The sequence below is a fragment of the Hypoxylon trugodes genome (genome assembly GCF_022578975.1).
Source record: "Hypoxylon trugodes strain CBS 135444 unplaced genomic scaffold F4822scaffold_4, whole genome shotgun sequence".
NCBI lineage: Eukaryota > Fungi > Ascomycota > Sordariomycetes > Xylariales > Hypoxylaceae > Hypoxylon > Hypoxylon trugodes.
Window position 1 is genome coordinate 3,240,493 of NW_026250019.1, and position 15,786 is coordinate 3,256,278.

At 47.8% G+C, this 15,786-nt stretch overlaps 6 protein-coding genes across 6 annotated transcripts; 4 read left to right on the top strand and 2 right to left on the bottom strand.

The window, feature by feature from the left end:
- Positions 1-948: 948 nt before the first annotated feature.
- On the top strand, positions 949-2,967 carry F4822DRAFT_428550 (uncharacterized protein; the record flags this gene model as incomplete). Its single annotated transcript, XM_051460934.1, has 7 exons — positions 949-1,064; positions 1,129-1,162; positions 1,226-1,402; positions 1,520-1,574; positions 1,657-1,890; positions 1,952-2,734; positions 2,786-2,967. 7 exons carry the CDS (start codon positions 949-951, stop codon positions 2,965-2,967), a joined length of 1,581 nt encoding a protein of 526 aa, XP_051315982.1.
- Positions 2,968-3,890: 923 nt separating this feature from the next.
- On the bottom strand, positions 3,891-7,157 carry F4822DRAFT_401253 (barren). The gene is made up of 4 exons (XM_051457920.1): positions 6,918-7,157; positions 6,227-6,824; positions 4,582-6,165; positions 3,891-4,509 (listed from the first exon to the last, which is right to left on the bottom strand). Exons 1-4 carry the CDS (start codon positions 7,004-7,006, stop codon positions 4,231-4,233), a joined length of 2,550 nt encoding a protein of 849 aa, XP_051315983.1. The 5' UTR covers positions 7,007-7,157; the 3' UTR covers positions 3,891-4,230.
- Positions 7,158-8,023: 866 nt separating this feature from the next.
- F4822DRAFT_229144 (uncharacterized protein) lies at positions 8,024-11,582 on the top strand. The gene is made up of 2 exons (XM_051454104.1): positions 8,024-10,727; positions 10,785-11,582. The coding sequence occupies exons 1-2, from the start codon at positions 8,134-8,136 to the stop codon at positions 11,116-11,118; spliced, it is 2,928 nt and encodes a 975-aa protein (XP_051315984.1). The 5' UTR covers positions 8,024-8,133; the 3' UTR covers positions 11,119-11,582.
- On the bottom strand, positions 11,163-12,592 carry F4822DRAFT_229232 (uncharacterized protein). The gene is made up of 2 exons (XM_051454105.1): positions 11,636-12,592; positions 11,163-11,582 (listed from the first exon to the last, which is right to left on the bottom strand). The coding sequence occupies exons 1-2, from the start codon at positions 12,041-12,043 to the stop codon at positions 11,310-11,312; spliced, it is 681 nt and encodes a 226-aa protein (XP_051315985.1). The 5' UTR covers positions 12,044-12,592; the 3' UTR covers positions 11,163-11,309.
- A 173-nt stretch (positions 12,593-12,765) lies between these two features.
- Positions 12,766-14,050, top strand: F4822DRAFT_443173 (uncharacterized protein; the record flags this gene model as incomplete). The annotated part of the gene is made up of 3 exons (XM_051463075.1): positions 12,766-13,031; positions 13,097-13,558; positions 13,618-14,050. The coding sequence occupies 3 exons, from the start codon at positions 12,766-12,768 to the stop codon at positions 13,847-13,849; spliced, it is 960 nt and encodes a 319-aa protein (XP_051315986.1). The 3' UTR covers positions 13,850-14,050.
- A 199-nt stretch (positions 14,051-14,249) lies between these two features.
- On the top strand, positions 14,250-15,659 carry F4822DRAFT_401257 (eukaryotic phosphomannomutase). The gene is made up of 2 exons (XM_051457921.1): positions 14,250-15,055; positions 15,121-15,659. The coding sequence occupies exons 1-2, from the start codon at positions 14,499-14,501 to the stop codon at positions 15,371-15,373; spliced, it is 810 nt and encodes a 269-aa protein (XP_051315987.1). The 5' UTR covers positions 14,250-14,498; the 3' UTR covers positions 15,374-15,659.
- The last annotated feature ends 127 nt before the right edge of the window (positions 15,660-15,786 follow it).

Genomic DNA, 15,786 nt, shown 5'->3' on the forward strand with positions numbered 1-15,786 from the left:
TTTTCGATTCTCGTCGATTGCACTACTCATCGAGATCTGGAAAATGCAGAGGGATCGTATATCACCACAACAGCCCGGGATCCAGAATGCCAAATTTCCACATTTCCCTTAAACATTGCCATTGACTATTACGGGGCAAACAGACAAATTCGATTTTCTATCCCGTTGATGCCACAACATAACGATCTCGCAGTCCGCACCACAACACGCGCACCCTAGCCGTAGCCGTTTTTTCCCCCTTCTTCGTCGAGCAGAGCTCCCTCTAAGCTTAGCCTTCTCGGCATTTCATCACATACAGAGTTACAGTCGCAGCACACGCAAACAGACAAGTACAGAACAGAACAAGGCACACCAAAAGAGGAACTAACATAACATACCTGCACACTACACACACACACACACACATACAACTGACTTACTATACATACATAACATACCTCAATACACATATACACGCGCCGCACTCTTGTAATTCTAGACCCCACGCCCCACACCCAGAACTTCGCATCATCAAATCCACGACGCGTCTCCATCTTTTATTCGTAGCCCCGGATTCTTCATTCTCGATTGCTCCCGCAGGCAGGTCGTCAGCAACGTGGGAAAAAAAAACGCAAGCAATCTTCAGTCTCGACAACTTGCCTTAGTAGGCTGGTTATTAGACCAGTAATTTCGGTGAGGAAGAGCACAAACTCGCCTAGGAATCAAATTGGAGTGTCGCGGAAAGGAGTTTTAGTTTACCATCCAACGTTTCGAATCGTTAGCCAGGAGCAGCGCCCGATCCCGTGAAATTTTACTACTGCTCAAACGAAAGCCAAGAAAGACCAGCTATAGGGCACGGACGGGTTGCATCGTAATCGTTACACGCACGTGCGGTTGTGAGAAGCCTGATGTTGAATTAAAGATTTTCTAGTGAACAGAACCGCAAAGACGCGGCCAAATATTAGCTATATGAATTCCCTCGAAGCGATCTTCGGCGAGCTAGGCATCTCTCAATACCTCGACGCCTTCGTCGAACAGGGCTTCGATTCGTGGGAAACTATCCTAGACATAACCGAATCTGACCTGTAAGTTTGTTCCACATGGCGCTCATTCGTGGCTTGGGCCAATAGCTGACTTGGTGGCATTTAGAGACGCGCTTGGTGTTAAACTCGGTCATCGAAGAGTAGGGCGATTCCTCGAGTAATGCGCAAAAACGAGACGGTTTACTAACTGTTGATTTATTAAGAAACTCCAACGTCGCATAGCCAATTATCGAGGTGTCGCGCCCGAGACATCTTTAGTATCACCGACTCGCACCAGTATCGAAGATGTTAGGCTGGATTCAAATCGAACAGAGCCTCTCAAGCCCGAGAAGCCAGATGGGGCAGCCGTCGCGAAACGCAAATACAGACGGCATCCAAAGGTTCGCCCCCCTCACCTGTTGATATTTTGCGTTTCCCGTGCGGTTGGACGGCTTGGCGGTTTTGATGTCTTTTTTACTCGTTGATACATGACGTGCGTTTAACTAACGTTGCAATAGCCAGATGATAATGCTCCGGAACGACCCCCCTCGGCATATGTGCTATTCTCGAATAGTAAGTGAGCGCTATATGTTTTGCGGATTATCGTCTCATTGGTTGCGACGCAGATGGCGCTTACTGATTTGATGTGCTCCAGAAATGCGAGAGGACCTGAAAGGTCAGAACCTGACCTTCACGGAAATTGCCAAATTGGTCGGTGAAAACTGGCAAAATCTGAACCGCGACGAAAAAGAACCCTTCGAACGACAAGCGCACGAAGCCAAGGAGAAATATAATCGCGAATTAGCCGACTACAAAAAGACGAACGAGTATAGGAAGTATTGCGATTACTTGCATGAATTCCGCAAGAGACAAGCCACTCAATTACAAGGTAACAAAATTGAGCAACTACGACGATTTTTGGAGACGTTGAATTCTGACATACCAAATAGAAAAAGATGTCTCCAAACGACTCAAAACGGAATCCGACAGTATCCGCGGTAGTAGTACGAGTGGTGGTTCAATAGGAGCGAGTGGTACGACCAGCGGCACCGCTAGCGGCTCAGACAGCCAACCCGGCAGCGAACCTCCTCCTTCGCGTCAACAAAGAATGGGATCTTCGGCGTCTACTATCGAAAGCAACTTTTCTCCGCGATTAAATGGAATACACAATGGGGACGAGCCACTACATTCGCCAAGGAATATATCGTACGATGAACTAAACAACGGACGGTCACGGGGATTATCGAGTCCTACCTCTCGCGACCCCTCCGCTCACCATTCGAGTCGTCGATCTGGTTGGGCCGAGAGCCAACGCAGTTTTGGAGACGGCTTGAATGGGAGTGCTTCCTGGTTCGATCCGAGAGGAATTCAAGGAAATATTCTGCATTCGCCCGAAGGCGGTTTATCCAACTCTATCCCGAATCGCGGGCCAAGCAATGGTTCTAGTCGCGGTTCGAGATCTTCGGTGTCAACGTCTATGTCGCGACCACCGTCGCTGAAAACAGAGCAATCTTCAACAGGCAGCGTAAGCTCGCTCAATTCCTACAATGTTCCGAGAACACCGAGCGATGCATCATTACCGATCCATGCATTGTTATCATCGAAACCCGAGCCTCCATTCGCTTGCCCAGCTCCTCCAGCGTCGCAAACACAGCTCCCGATACTTCAGCCGCAGTCTGGTCGTCCGCCTGGTGAACAGATGAATGGCAATGGTAGCGAGATCCACAGTAATGGTGCGTGAAGGTTCCGAAAGGCTCTTGCTGCAAAACTAATATACTCGATAGGGTATTTCCCCGGCCCAACTGCCCCGAAATATTCGGCACCAGGGCTTCAGAAGGAAGCCGTGTTCGGCGTATCAACCGAGTCAAAACTGTCAGGTATCTCAAAGCTAGGTACTCCAAACGAGAATAGCCTCGACGGTATCAGTGCATTGCTTAAAGCGCGAGAAATTGTTGACCGGCGGTAAACCAGGAATATTTGTCGCTTTGCCCTTTATTTTCCTTCGTGGATTTATGCTCTAATCGCATTTGCATATTTAGGTTCGGCGGAGCATGGCATTTACGAGATCTTGATGTTTATGACTGGAATTGCTGAGGGAATCGAGCGTTTGGAAATTGCAATGTGACATGATCGCTTAGGAGCGATCATCGACAGGTTCATCTTACTCTTGGCTCGAACGCGTTTCTTTACCCCTGGAGATTTCAATGAGTTGCAATTGCAAGAACTTCAAGGCCATTTAACTAAATACCCATATTTTACTTCTCTTAAGATCTATGGCAGCCGGTTACGAACGAAGGAATCCCCCATCTTTTGGCATCAATGTTGATGCCAACATTTATCGTTCTACGATATAATCCGATTATCACGACTACTTTTATCACCACTATCTGGTTGATATATATAGGAGTTTTTTCCAGGGGCTACTATTAGGTGGCACTTTTTATTACTTACGAAAGAAATGAAAAATCGGGGCGTTTTGGGGGTTGTCGGTTCTCTGGGACTTAATTCACCTGTCTGCTGCCCATCTTGAGGCAAACACAAAAATGTTCAACTTTTTAGTGGTGATTTTCGGGGGGGATTTACTGCCCTTATACGGGCGCGTACTTTGTGGTTGCCATGGATATCTTAATATATCTACTTCACTACTGTTGGTCAAGATGATGATTGTTTGTTTTGTAGTTGTATGCACTGTCTGTAACGATACTATGTATAACAGGATGGGATACAAGATGGAATAACAGTACACACATTTATCGGATAACAGGACGATATGGTATGGGTGGTTATATTATAGATACCTATAGTATACATATTAGGTTTGAATAAAGGAACACATTACGTCAAACTACGCTTAACGAATCCACGACAACATCAACATGAAAGGCAATATTGAAGAATTGAAAATTGGATTGGGTACCTAGACACGTAGTAAAGAATACCTACGCTCCGTACGCACATATACTGCTTGCTTGCTTGCTATTGCTACTTCAATCGATCATCACCCGTAACCCGATAACAAAAGTAAGCATAAGCAAAGGTGGCTCGCCGACCACTATCCGCCGTTCACATCATATCATGAAAACCTAGGTACGTATGTACCGGACCATCGCGCAAAAACGAATTGCTTGCTCACTCCGTCCCAACTAATAATCGTCAATACCACGTAATCATTCATGTTTCCATTCCCTGACGACCAACCCGAATAGATGGGTATACTACTAGAGTGTGATCAAATCTCCCCAGTAACCTCAGCCGACCAATCCCTCCGGATCTCCAACTCCAGAAGCTCCGGTGTATTTTCGATCGAAAGACCCTTCTCGTTCGCCAAATGCAGTAGACAAATGAAGCAGTAACTTGTCGAGATATCGTCCATCACGGACTTAGGATATACTGCTTGTAAATCGTTCATTACGTGCGTGAACTTGAGCGGCTCTTCTTCTTCCTTTGGTGGTGATGGTTTCTCGGCTTCGGACGGCGGTGTTGGGAGACGGGAGTGGTTATTGGCATCCTGTAGTAGGGTATGTTAGTAGGCTGCTTAGATAAAAGAGGCGAGAACAAAGACGGAGTTTTGGTGACTTACATCAACGGTTTCCGGTAGACCCATTCCTCTCCAAAGCTCTTCCTTCAACCGACGTACATCAACCTTCTTGGCGACACGGGCGTACTGTACGTACTCAGGTCGTAACCGACGCGTTGACGTGACGAGTTGCGTACCGAAACCGCCTGTCGTCATGCCATTATCAAGCATGCCCGTGATTCCTATATCCTGAGCAGTAGGGAGCGCGTCAGCGCCTGGAGAGAAGTGATCCCGAGCATCAGCAAACTCAAGGTCATCATCGTCATCCAAGACTCCACCTCCAGGAAGTGGCATTTCATCATCAAAGAAATTGGCATCATAGTCGCCTGTGGGTAGTACGGTGTCCTGTTCCGCGCTCTGCATTGGCTCCCGTTGTGCCCAGAAAGCCTCGTCCATGTCACCTGGCGCGACGTTGTTATTATTGTCTTGCTGGCCGCTACCAAAGTTGTTTCCGAACAAACCGCCCTTGCGATGTCGGCGGCCCATGCGGGCTTTGGGCTTAAGGAACAAGCTTAGGAGTTGCGTCGAGTTGAAGTGCTTGTCATCAGGGAGCAAATTCCTCGTCTTGGATTTCCAGTCCTTCTTGGGCATGGAAATGGCGGAATTGCTTGCTGCTTGTGTGAAAATGGTCTCGGCTAACTTCTGGTCTAGAGGCGACTTAAAGTCGATTTCGAAGGGTTCCTTTTCTTTTCGCTGGCGAGTAGCCGTTTCGGGTTTATTGGCGTCTTTGATCTTTCGTATCCTCCAGTGTTCCGGGCCGGCCCAATTCTTCTGGAGTGCTTGGTCGAAATAGCCAAGGATATCTTCGTGCATCTTATCGCTGTTCTTAGCGCGATTCATAGATATGATATAATCGCCTTTTTCGTCATCGACGCCGTCGGCACCTTCGACTCCAGGCATGCCATCATCGGCACCAACGCTGTACGGTCGCATCTGGGGTTCCAGCGCAGCTTCTCGTGCCCATGCTTCACCACCCTCGCCGAATGCGACCTCGGCAACATCGAAACCTCCCATGGCAGTCATATCATCGAAGCCGGCAGGATCGTCGTCGATAAACATGCCGGACTTGTTACCGACACCACCATTTCCACTCTCGTCTTCATCTTCGTCATCGTGTTCGGAGGCGCGTAGGAACGGGATATCCAGAGAACCTGATGGGTTACCGAGTTCGAAAGTCTTTAGCGATGGGCAAATATCTTGCTCGTCTAATATGTTGAGGTCGGGGAAGAATTTAGCGCCAAGCGCACCAATGTCGATCTCTACGTCTTCCTCTTCTTGGGCAGGTTGCATTTCTGTGATGGTGTCTTCCTTTTCTTCCTCTAACTCTTCCTCCTCCTCTTCTGCGGTGACATCTTCTCTTCTTCGGGGCTTGATTCTGCCTTCTGCTGAGACATCGTCGCTGCTGTCGAATACAATGCGACCTTGACCGTCGATCATTAGGTGGTTCAACAGGAGACCTTTCGCACCACCCTCATCGAAATCTGCCGAAGCCTTTTTGAATAATGGGTCTACCGAGAATTCGAGTTCGAATTTCTTGAGTTGCAAGGAAGCAAATGACGGCGCAAGAGTCGCTTCGGAGGATCGTTGCTACAAATTCAAAGTTAACACTGATGTTGGGTTGCGAAAGGTTGTAAAAGGACAAACTAACCCGCTTCTTGGTCTTTTTCTTGATGACATTACCATCCTCGTCAACTTCTTCCTCGCTGTCTTCGCCATCCGCATCGCCGTCCTTGCCCTTTTTCTTGGAGTTGCTATCCGCCAGACCGCTTAACAACTTGCCTGTTTCCGTCGCTACACTATCGACTCTGCTCGTATAAATCTTGACACATCCGTCTAGCGTGCAACTCGCTCTCTGGAAATTAACACCATCCCCGTCCTTTAGAAGCGACATATCATGGAAATAATCGATAAGGGCGAAGTTCCAAGAATTCGTAGCGTTGATCTTGTTATCGGTAGCCATCTTCATCCATTCTTCGAAATTGGCTAGAATCGGCACTCGCTTCATCGGGGTGACGCCGCTATTGCCGCCGACCACGTATACATCATCGTCGTCGTCCCCTGCACCGCGTCGCGGGGTCCGCGGGTTCGAGCGGGGAGACGCATTCTCGATGTCCGCCAGCCTGTGCCCAGCTTTCTTCGCAGGCGTCGCCGCAGCAGCCTGCAGTTCGTTAATCTGTTTTTCGTGCAGGGCTCTTCGCGAGTGAAGCCGGCCCTTTTTTTCTTGTGCGTCGTCGTTGAGAGGGATTCTGTTTAGTTGTTCGTTGTTAGTATTTCTTGGTTGCTAGGGAGGAAACTTGGTGATGACGGGAATAAACAAATGCGATTTTGGAGGGACATACTTGAGGGGAGATTTAAACGGTGAGCCGGAAGACCCGGATGTGGTTCTGCTACCGGCGCTTGCGCGAGGGACCTGAGCTACTCGAGGCATCTTTGTTGGATCGTGATGCACATATGAGTTGGGTATCAATCAATGTTTGTGGGTTGTGATGGTAGGTCGCACACATTTCGCGCGTTTGTGTATTTTTGGGACTTTGCCGACCAACTTTGGGAATTGGGGGGGAAACCTTTTGCGCAAGTAAACAATCCGAAAACGCGCTAAACTTCTTTTGGTCAATAATAACGTTTAGTAGCTTGCCAGCTTGCTTAGTGGGGAACCTTATGTAATCCATGTGGATCAGGTCGGGTCGGTCTTGTTTATGTTTCCCAGCTGCTGCGCCTGAGCCAACCACGAGGGGTAGCAAGTGGCGTGTGGCACAACCTACAAAATCGATTTCCATTTTTGGTAGGTATTCAAGTACGGTACTAAGTATTTAGGGCGAATACTTCGTCACTACTTCTTAGAAACCCCCTCTCAAACGAAAAAAGGATGGAGCAAGACTAGCCGAATCATTCCCTCATCCATGGTTATCATCCTATTATAATCTTCTATTAATATACAATTCGGTCAACTACCGTATCAATAACTATATCACGAACCCGATATACTAAATTTGACGTCAGCGTGTCATGATTTGTTTGAGGCAACCCATCTGCCAAAGTCAATGCCTTGAATCCGGCAGCTTGGGAAAGGTATCTGATGCACTAGACCAGTTACAAAGAGTTCCCAAGTCGCTAGAGTGGCCCGGGGGTTGGTAAGGTTGGTAAGGTTCATCGTCCACGTCAATCGGATGTACCTATGGGGTATCGACAGGGGTATATGATAGGTCTCTACCGTTTGAGTTAAAGAGTACTCAGGTACATTACATTCTCACCATACTCCATTCGATATTAGTATCTTCAATTTACCGCCTACTAGTCCACTACGTACTCACCAGCTTGTACCCAGAACAACTCATTATCTTAACGGATACTCAAATACTCAAATTCTCCAACACTCCTCTCTTTATCACCTTTTCTCTCATTCAATTTTCATAATAGACTTCTTCTATCCAACTAGTTAACAAACTTAACCAATATATTAATATCAAGTGCCCCCATTCTCTATTCAGTTAGGGCATCTTACACACCCTCTCGGTTATGGCGTACTAAGGGATTGCCAACCGGCCTAAACTTAAGATGGATACCGCCGGAGTTGCGAGGAGGAAGAGGCCATTCAGCTCACGTCCTTTTTATACCACAGTTCTCCTCATCACCCTTATCACCACATATTCCATATTCGTCAGAGGACCGACGGTATCATCAAAAGAATCGCCACCTCTATCTTCGCGATCCGGTGAAGACTGCCGGTTGGTACACACCGCTCATGACAAATGCGCCTTTGTAAAGCGCAATTGTCACGATGATGAAGCAGGCCTTTTGGAGTATCTCTCGTTTTATTATTGCGGCCTCGGAAAAGCACAACCCGTCGCCTTTGTCATATTGGTCCTCTGGTTAGGCCTTCTATTTACCACCATCGGCATAGCTGCAAGTGACTTTTTCAGTGTCAATCTCAGTACGATTGCCACAATTCTTGGCTTAAGTGAGAGCTTGGCTGGTGTCACTTTCTTGGCATTCGGCAATGGATCTCCGGATGTGTTCAGCACCTTTGCTGCCATGAGCTCCAATAGTGGGAGTATGGCCGTTGGTGAATTGATCGGCGCCGCCGGATTTATAACTTCTGTTGTAGCTGGGTCTATGGCTCTAGTACGCGAGTTCAAAGTTGGTAGAAAGACGTTTGTGCGAGATATATGCTTTTTCATTATAGCTGTTAGCTTTGCGATGGGCTTCTTGGCTGATGGGAAGATTCACATATGGGAGTGCGGTGTCATGATCGCTTTCTACATTTTCTACGTAATCGTGGTCGTTAGCTGGCACGCGGTTTCTAAGAGGAGAAAGGCAAGACGAGCGAAAGAGGCCTTATCTCGTGGGCACTTTCATGCATCCACGAATGAACACAGCGATGATGCGTTGGAGCCTTATAGAGATGACCCAGATGAAGACATTCCGCCGGCGGAACGTCGCATCTCAAGGTGGAGCGGGTCTAGTGCTCTTGATGTTGGGACGCTCGAGCGAACTCCTAGGATTGAAATTGGCGGCCCCGACGACGACGAGGACAGTGACCACAGCCAGCACGTTGCTGCGGAAATGGCAAGCAGCATGCGAGTAAATCGTCCGCGTGGAAGGAGAAGCAACACGACGACAATTACTCCCATCCGACCCAGTTTGGTCGGTGCGCTTGAGTTCAGATCTGTTCTGTCCTCGTTGCAGCATGAGGGGAACGTCCGTATGCGGCCATTACACGGCCGAAGCTCTTCTGCCGACCTTCTGCAAGGCGGACGTGTCGTTCGAGCAAATAAGAGCATACAGACAATACAGGATGTCAAAGATGCCGCCGTTGCGAACAGGAATCGTGCGCGGTCATCGGGGGCTATCCCGATTGTTGTAGATGCTGACCTTGCACCTCGAGAGCCGTCGGAAGGTGAAGAAAGTAGGGGTAGGACCCCCAGTCCACACACGATCGGAGGGAAGTTGGCACCTCCGCCATCCGACCAATTCGGCAGCCATCATGCAGGCACATCCTCTGCAGAAAACTTGGCGCCGAAACAACCACCCCAGTTGAGTCGCCTCCGCATTCCTTCTCCCCATAGTGGACAAGATAGCGAGAGATCCTCGCCATCGTTATCGCCATTCCCCGCTTTTACAGAGTCGCCTCTGGTGATGGTGGAGGATTCTCAAAATCTCCCTCACCTAATGCTACCACCTTCTGTTGAGGAGCGAAGCGCTTCTTTTCCCGACTTAACGGTCGGGCGTGAAAACCCGAAACCTGTTAGATGGTGGCCTTACCAATTATTACCCCCACCGCAGACTATATTCTATACTTTATTTCCTACCTTACAAAATTGGCGGACGAAGAATATATGGGATAAATTCGTCAGCATAATCTCGGTGCCTAGCATTTTCTTGCTAGTTATTACATTACCTGTGGTCGAAACCGAATCACCAGATGACTCTTCAGATGATAGCGTTGTAGAACAATTGGGATCAGGTCACCTGGGTGATACGGCAGCACCGCCGGTATCTACCGAACAAGGAGTTTCTATCCAGCCTGAAACAGAATGGCAGCGGTATAGACGGCGTACGAAATCTAGGACATCCAGTCGCAGTCATTCGCCAAGCGTCATTTCCGTAACCATCTCTAATGCTGCGCAAGAGTCAGACCAGACTCAGGCGCCACCAACCCTCACCGCTTCAGAAATACAAATATCAAAACCTGCTTCTGAACTAGGACAAGAATCAACCCTGGGTGATGAGGAACAAGGATGGAACCGCTGGTTGCTGATCCTCCAGGTTTTTACCGGTCCCTTATTCTGTGTGTTCATTGTCTGGGCAAATATGGCCGAGGAACTTGACCAACCCGTCACAATCCTCGTTAAGGCCATGTTAATTGCATTGGCTTGCTCTGTAGTTCTATTCGGCATTATACTCCTGGCCACATCGCCCGATCACCGACCTAAGTATCATTTCTTATTCTGTTTCCTGGGATTTTGTATATCAATCGCGTGGATTTCTACCGTCGCTGGTGAAGTTGTCGGAGTACTCAAAGCATTCGGAGTAATCTTGGATATATCCGAAGCCATACTGGGCCTCACCGTCTTTGCGGTGGGTAACTCAGTAGGAGACCTAGTCGCAGATGTCACCGTCGCCCGACTAGGATATCCAGTGATGGCATTGTAAGTCATTCCCCAAAAATATTACTACCGCCTGGTCTTAACACTAACATCACACAGATCTGCCTGTTTCGGCGGTCCTTTGTTGAACATATTACTCGGCATCGGTCTAGGCGGCGCATACCAGACCATAAACGCAGCGAACAAGCATAAAGCCAAACACCCCGACAAGCCGATACAGTATAAACCATACCACATACAAGTCAGCGGGACATTGATGATATCAGCGATAACCCTGCTCATCACATTATTCGCTCTACTTACCGTCGTGCCCATGAATAAATGGATCATGAGTAGGAAGATCGGCTGGGGCTTAATCTGCCTCTGGTCTGTTAGCACGGTGTTGAATTTGGCTGTAGAAATAACGGGACTGTGGCAAGATGTCGCTTATTGAGAAAGGTCTCTAGTATATGGAAATGAGATTATGAAAGTAGGGTTTAATTGGTGGTATGACTGATAGAAAATTGTTATGAATGTGTATCTTTCACGAGGTAGTATAGTAGTATATAGAATTAGTGTAACAACATCTTGCTCGAAGAGAAATTCGTTAAACTTCCTATTCCCTGCTACTTGATCTCCTTAGATTTATTCAACGAACGTGATAGTCGCAGGTGGATCTTCCTTGACAATATACTTGAAGTCGCGAAGGTTATTGCTATAGATATAACCTTCCTTATACCGTTCCGCAACGAACGCTGGGTCGTCGTCTCTAAGTCCCCACATCCCATCCTCATCGGACTTAATCCCTTCGAAGAACATCTTGCCCTCGGCCTCGTCTTCAAACGTCCACCAGTGAACGCCCAACCACTTCTCCGTAAACTCTATGCGATATTCGAAGTCGGGCGAAACGTCGGAAGGCTGTAGACATATTAGTATATACAAATTTATGGTGAAGAAAGTCATAGGCGTACCTGAATTGAACTATACTGAAATATCCTCTCCCCCGTTATCTCGTGAGTTGATGTCAATTCACCCTCCCCAACTCCCGGTAGGAGTAGAAAATGTTCAAACTCATTCTTGCGAAGATCAGGATCAAAGCCCGCCGTAGAATATGACACCCTAACCGCCGGCGCAAAAGAGATGATATCCTCCGGATCCGATACACTCCTCAGCACCAAAGCTCCTCTGAATAAGCCCTGACCTCTGTTGTCTAAAGCCGACCATCGCACATTAATCCAAATACCAAAATCCGGTTTACTAGAAGATATCGTCTTGGCCGTGACGGTGATAGTCAGGGGATCTTCGAGCCGTGAAAGGCTCACTGTGTCCGGTGATACGGAGACTGAGATCTCGACCTCGGCTTGGGGTTTGGAAGACATCGTTGGTAAACGTTGCGAGGACGGATAATCTTGAGGCGATGTGGATCTGTTGGGGGGTCCAAGTGTATAAGAATAAGACCACTGTTGTTAACAGTATGACAATGTACCACGTGGATACTGTTTGTGTTGTTAGAACTATATTAGCGGGCTGTACGTCATTATGTGTTCTAAATACAGTTTGTATGCTATAAGCTTAATTCTGAATAAGAGATACATATGTAGCTTCCGCTGAATGTCATTTTAAGGGGTAATCAGCTCACTCAGCCCTACTCCAGAAGATGTTGGTGTAGAATTCTCCAGTCTCTATATCTTACAGCTTCATTCACTCACTAGTAAGCTGAGGATAGCTTTAATTCTTGTGCTAACAGAAACTCGTATGAGGACGTGTATACTCTGAGAACCTCGTGAGCTATCTCGATTGTGTTCGTTGCCGGCTTTGCGTATATGACCAACTGAGACCTGTCAGCAAGGACTCGCCGTGTGATACCAAAATCCTAAGAATTGCTTTGCCGTAGAGAGTTGGTGATGCGAAGCCACCCACATCCTCAATTTACGAATGGTGTCCGACCTCTGACCGAAGAGTCCCTACCAACAAAAGCGAAGAGTAATGGTAGATAGAGTAAATAAAAGGGAAGCATGGAACGTAGATATAATGATCTCTATTAGAATCAAATCATCACATACTTAGCCCCTTAAACGTATCCAATTTCATACCTTCTGCAATGGCGTCTTTGCATTCTATTAAACTCTTGCTTATAGGCCTTCTTGTCCCACTTGGACAGGTCTTAGCAACACCTTCTGGTTTCCCAGAAGGCGGGTTCAACTTTACCGACGAGGCACCAGCGTTGTTCGCAAGGCAGTTCACGGGTTATGACCACTGCAATCCTGCCCAGACAAACAAAATCCACCAGGCTCTTCAAGATGCGGCTGTTATGGCACGACAGCACACCAGGAACCGGGGAGCCCAGACGTATCAGTCGTCTCCGGCGTGGGTAATCGATAGATATCGAACCCCGCTTGTGCTGGATTTACTGACTTGGCTCTTCTCCGTAGTTACAACAACTACTTCCAACCCAATGAGTTTAGTGTCGTGAACGCTATGTTGAATGCCATCGGACAGCAGTGGCAAGCACCGCCTCCAGGCAAGCCCGGAGCAGGCTCCCCAGTCCAGCTGCGCCAATTCACCACGCACATTACTTGCGAAGACAGCCCTGTATGCAGGGACGCTAGCCGAGGGACCAGTTCCTACGTCGTCACCGATATCAAACAAGCCGCCAGGAACTTCGTCCCATCAATGCGTTTCTGTCCACTATTCTTCAACCCCAATGAGCCACGTACCAAGAACAACCTAGACTCTCTACCTTACGTGCAAAACCCCAATCGTCGCCAGAAGAGTTGGTGCAAGCCAGGAAACAAATTCCGCGACTTCGAAGTCGCGGGCACCACCGTACTCCACGAACTCACGCATTTATACGAGGCTGGGGACCGTGCCGGTCTCGCATCTCATCCCGATGGGTAAGTCCGGTCTGCTCTATGCGGTGTAACATAGCTTACTGATGTCACTGCATCTGTAGCGTAGGTGGCCAAACTAAGGGTACTGAAGATGTCTATGGTACCGGTCATTATTCGACTGATCCCCAGACGGCGGCGCGCCAGCTTCACACGGATTGGGTCAACGCGATTAAAGCTAAGAAACCACAGAAAGATCGGCCGCATGTGCCTTCGAATCTCAATGCGGAGAGCTATGCTGCTTCGGCGACGGAGTGGTGGTTTATGTCTCAATGCAACCTCAACAGCATTGCTTAGAATGTTTTATCAGTCGCTCATTTTCGTTGGTATTAGACAGTGATATATCTGGGATAGAGGCATTCAAATCATGTATTCAACATATATGAAGATGCCATATAGAAGGAGGAAACGGATGGTAGAGATAGAGATAGAATTGATTGAATTTGTTCATGAGTAAGCAAATCAGAGTCGGAGTCTCCTATTTTGGTATGTCCTAGCTTACATAACGAACAAGCACGTTGTGAGCTAGCGCATATCAGTGGAGCATGTGGAAAATATCGAACTTTTATTGGTCCAACTTACCTCGATACTCCTTGACCGCCTCCCATCCGCTGCTTCTCTAACACGAATTCACATGTACTAGCGAGAAGGTACGCACCGGCTAGGCACCTAGCTAGTACCCCTCCCCCTCCATCTTCAGGGGTCTTAGGTACTTTCTCTCTCTTCTTTTTTATTTTATGGCTCGCCTCGATGAAGGCGCAGCAACCATCGAGTTTAATGAGTTTAATGAAAATACGACATATACAAAATAAGTAGACAGATATCCTACTTATTCTTAAGGCCACACGTCCTAAATTCGATTTCAGCTTATAAGACGCTCGCTGTTCACTTAGTCGTCTCGAGAGAAAACCGATTAGTAGAAAGAAACCAGAAAATACTAGCCAAAATGGACGCCGGTGCCCCTCCTTACCCTCCCCTAGAGGACCGCCCTATCAAGAACACCATCGCGCTGTTCGATGTCGACGAGACTCTAACACCGGCGCGTCTCTCAGTGTCCCCCGAGATGCTACACACCCTCGAGCGCCTACGTCAAAAAGTCGCCATTGGCTTCGTCGGCGGCTCGAACCTAGTAAAGCAGCAAGAGCAGCTCGGCGCCGCTGACCGGCCCGTAACCACCATGTTCGACTTCTGCTTCAGCGAGAACGGTCTCACAGCCTACAAATTGGGCGCTGAGCTACCTTCCAACAGCTTCATTAAGTGGATTGGCGAGGACCGGTACAAGGAGCTCGCCAATTGGATCCTGCATTACATCGCCGACCTCGACATCCCTATTAAGCGCGGTACCTTTATCGAGTTCCGTAACGGCATGATCAATGTCTCGCCCATTGGCCGTAATGCTAGTAACAAGGAACGAAACGAGTACCAGGCCTACGACGAGAAGAACAAGATCCGTGAGACCATGGTCGGCAAAATGAGGGAGAAGTTTGGACACCTAGGTCTAACGTGAGCTCCCCCACCATCCTCAAGCGTCCGTAAGAAAGGCAGAAAGCTAATATGTATTAATACAGTTTCTCCATCGGCGGCCAAATCTCCTTCGACGTCTTCCCAACAGGCTGGGACAAGACGTACTGCCTCAAGCACCTCGAAGACGAAGCCAAGAAGCCCGGCGGCATCGAGTACAAGACCATCCACTTCTTCGGCGACAAGACGAACAAGGGCGGCAATGACTACGAGATCTATGTCGACCCCCGCACCATCGGACACTCCGTCAAGGGTCCTGAGGACTGCTTGAAGCAGATTAAGGAGACCTTCGATCTATAGACATAGACGTACCTTTTTTTTTCTATATTAAAAGAGGAAAGGAGGGTATTATATACCGAAGGAAAAGAAACTAAAAAAGGAAAAATCATGTCGAGGAAAATTCGCTAGATCTAATTAGATCGTGGTATTTCACGAAGACGGAATTTAAAAAAAATTCAAGACTTAAGAGAAAAGAGAGCGATTAAGCGCCTGCTCAATCTAGAGAATATACCAACGATGAATTACATATACATGCCCCCAAATATATAACATCTAGTAAATATTAAAAGCATGTCTATCTCTCAAACATCTCGGTGTATTCGTTCATAACTTCGATTTAATCATTTAGACATGAGTACCTAGGTACCTAGATGTTTACTCTACCTCCTACCTAAACCAAGGCATTCATCCAAGAAGCGAAAATGTTCAGACAT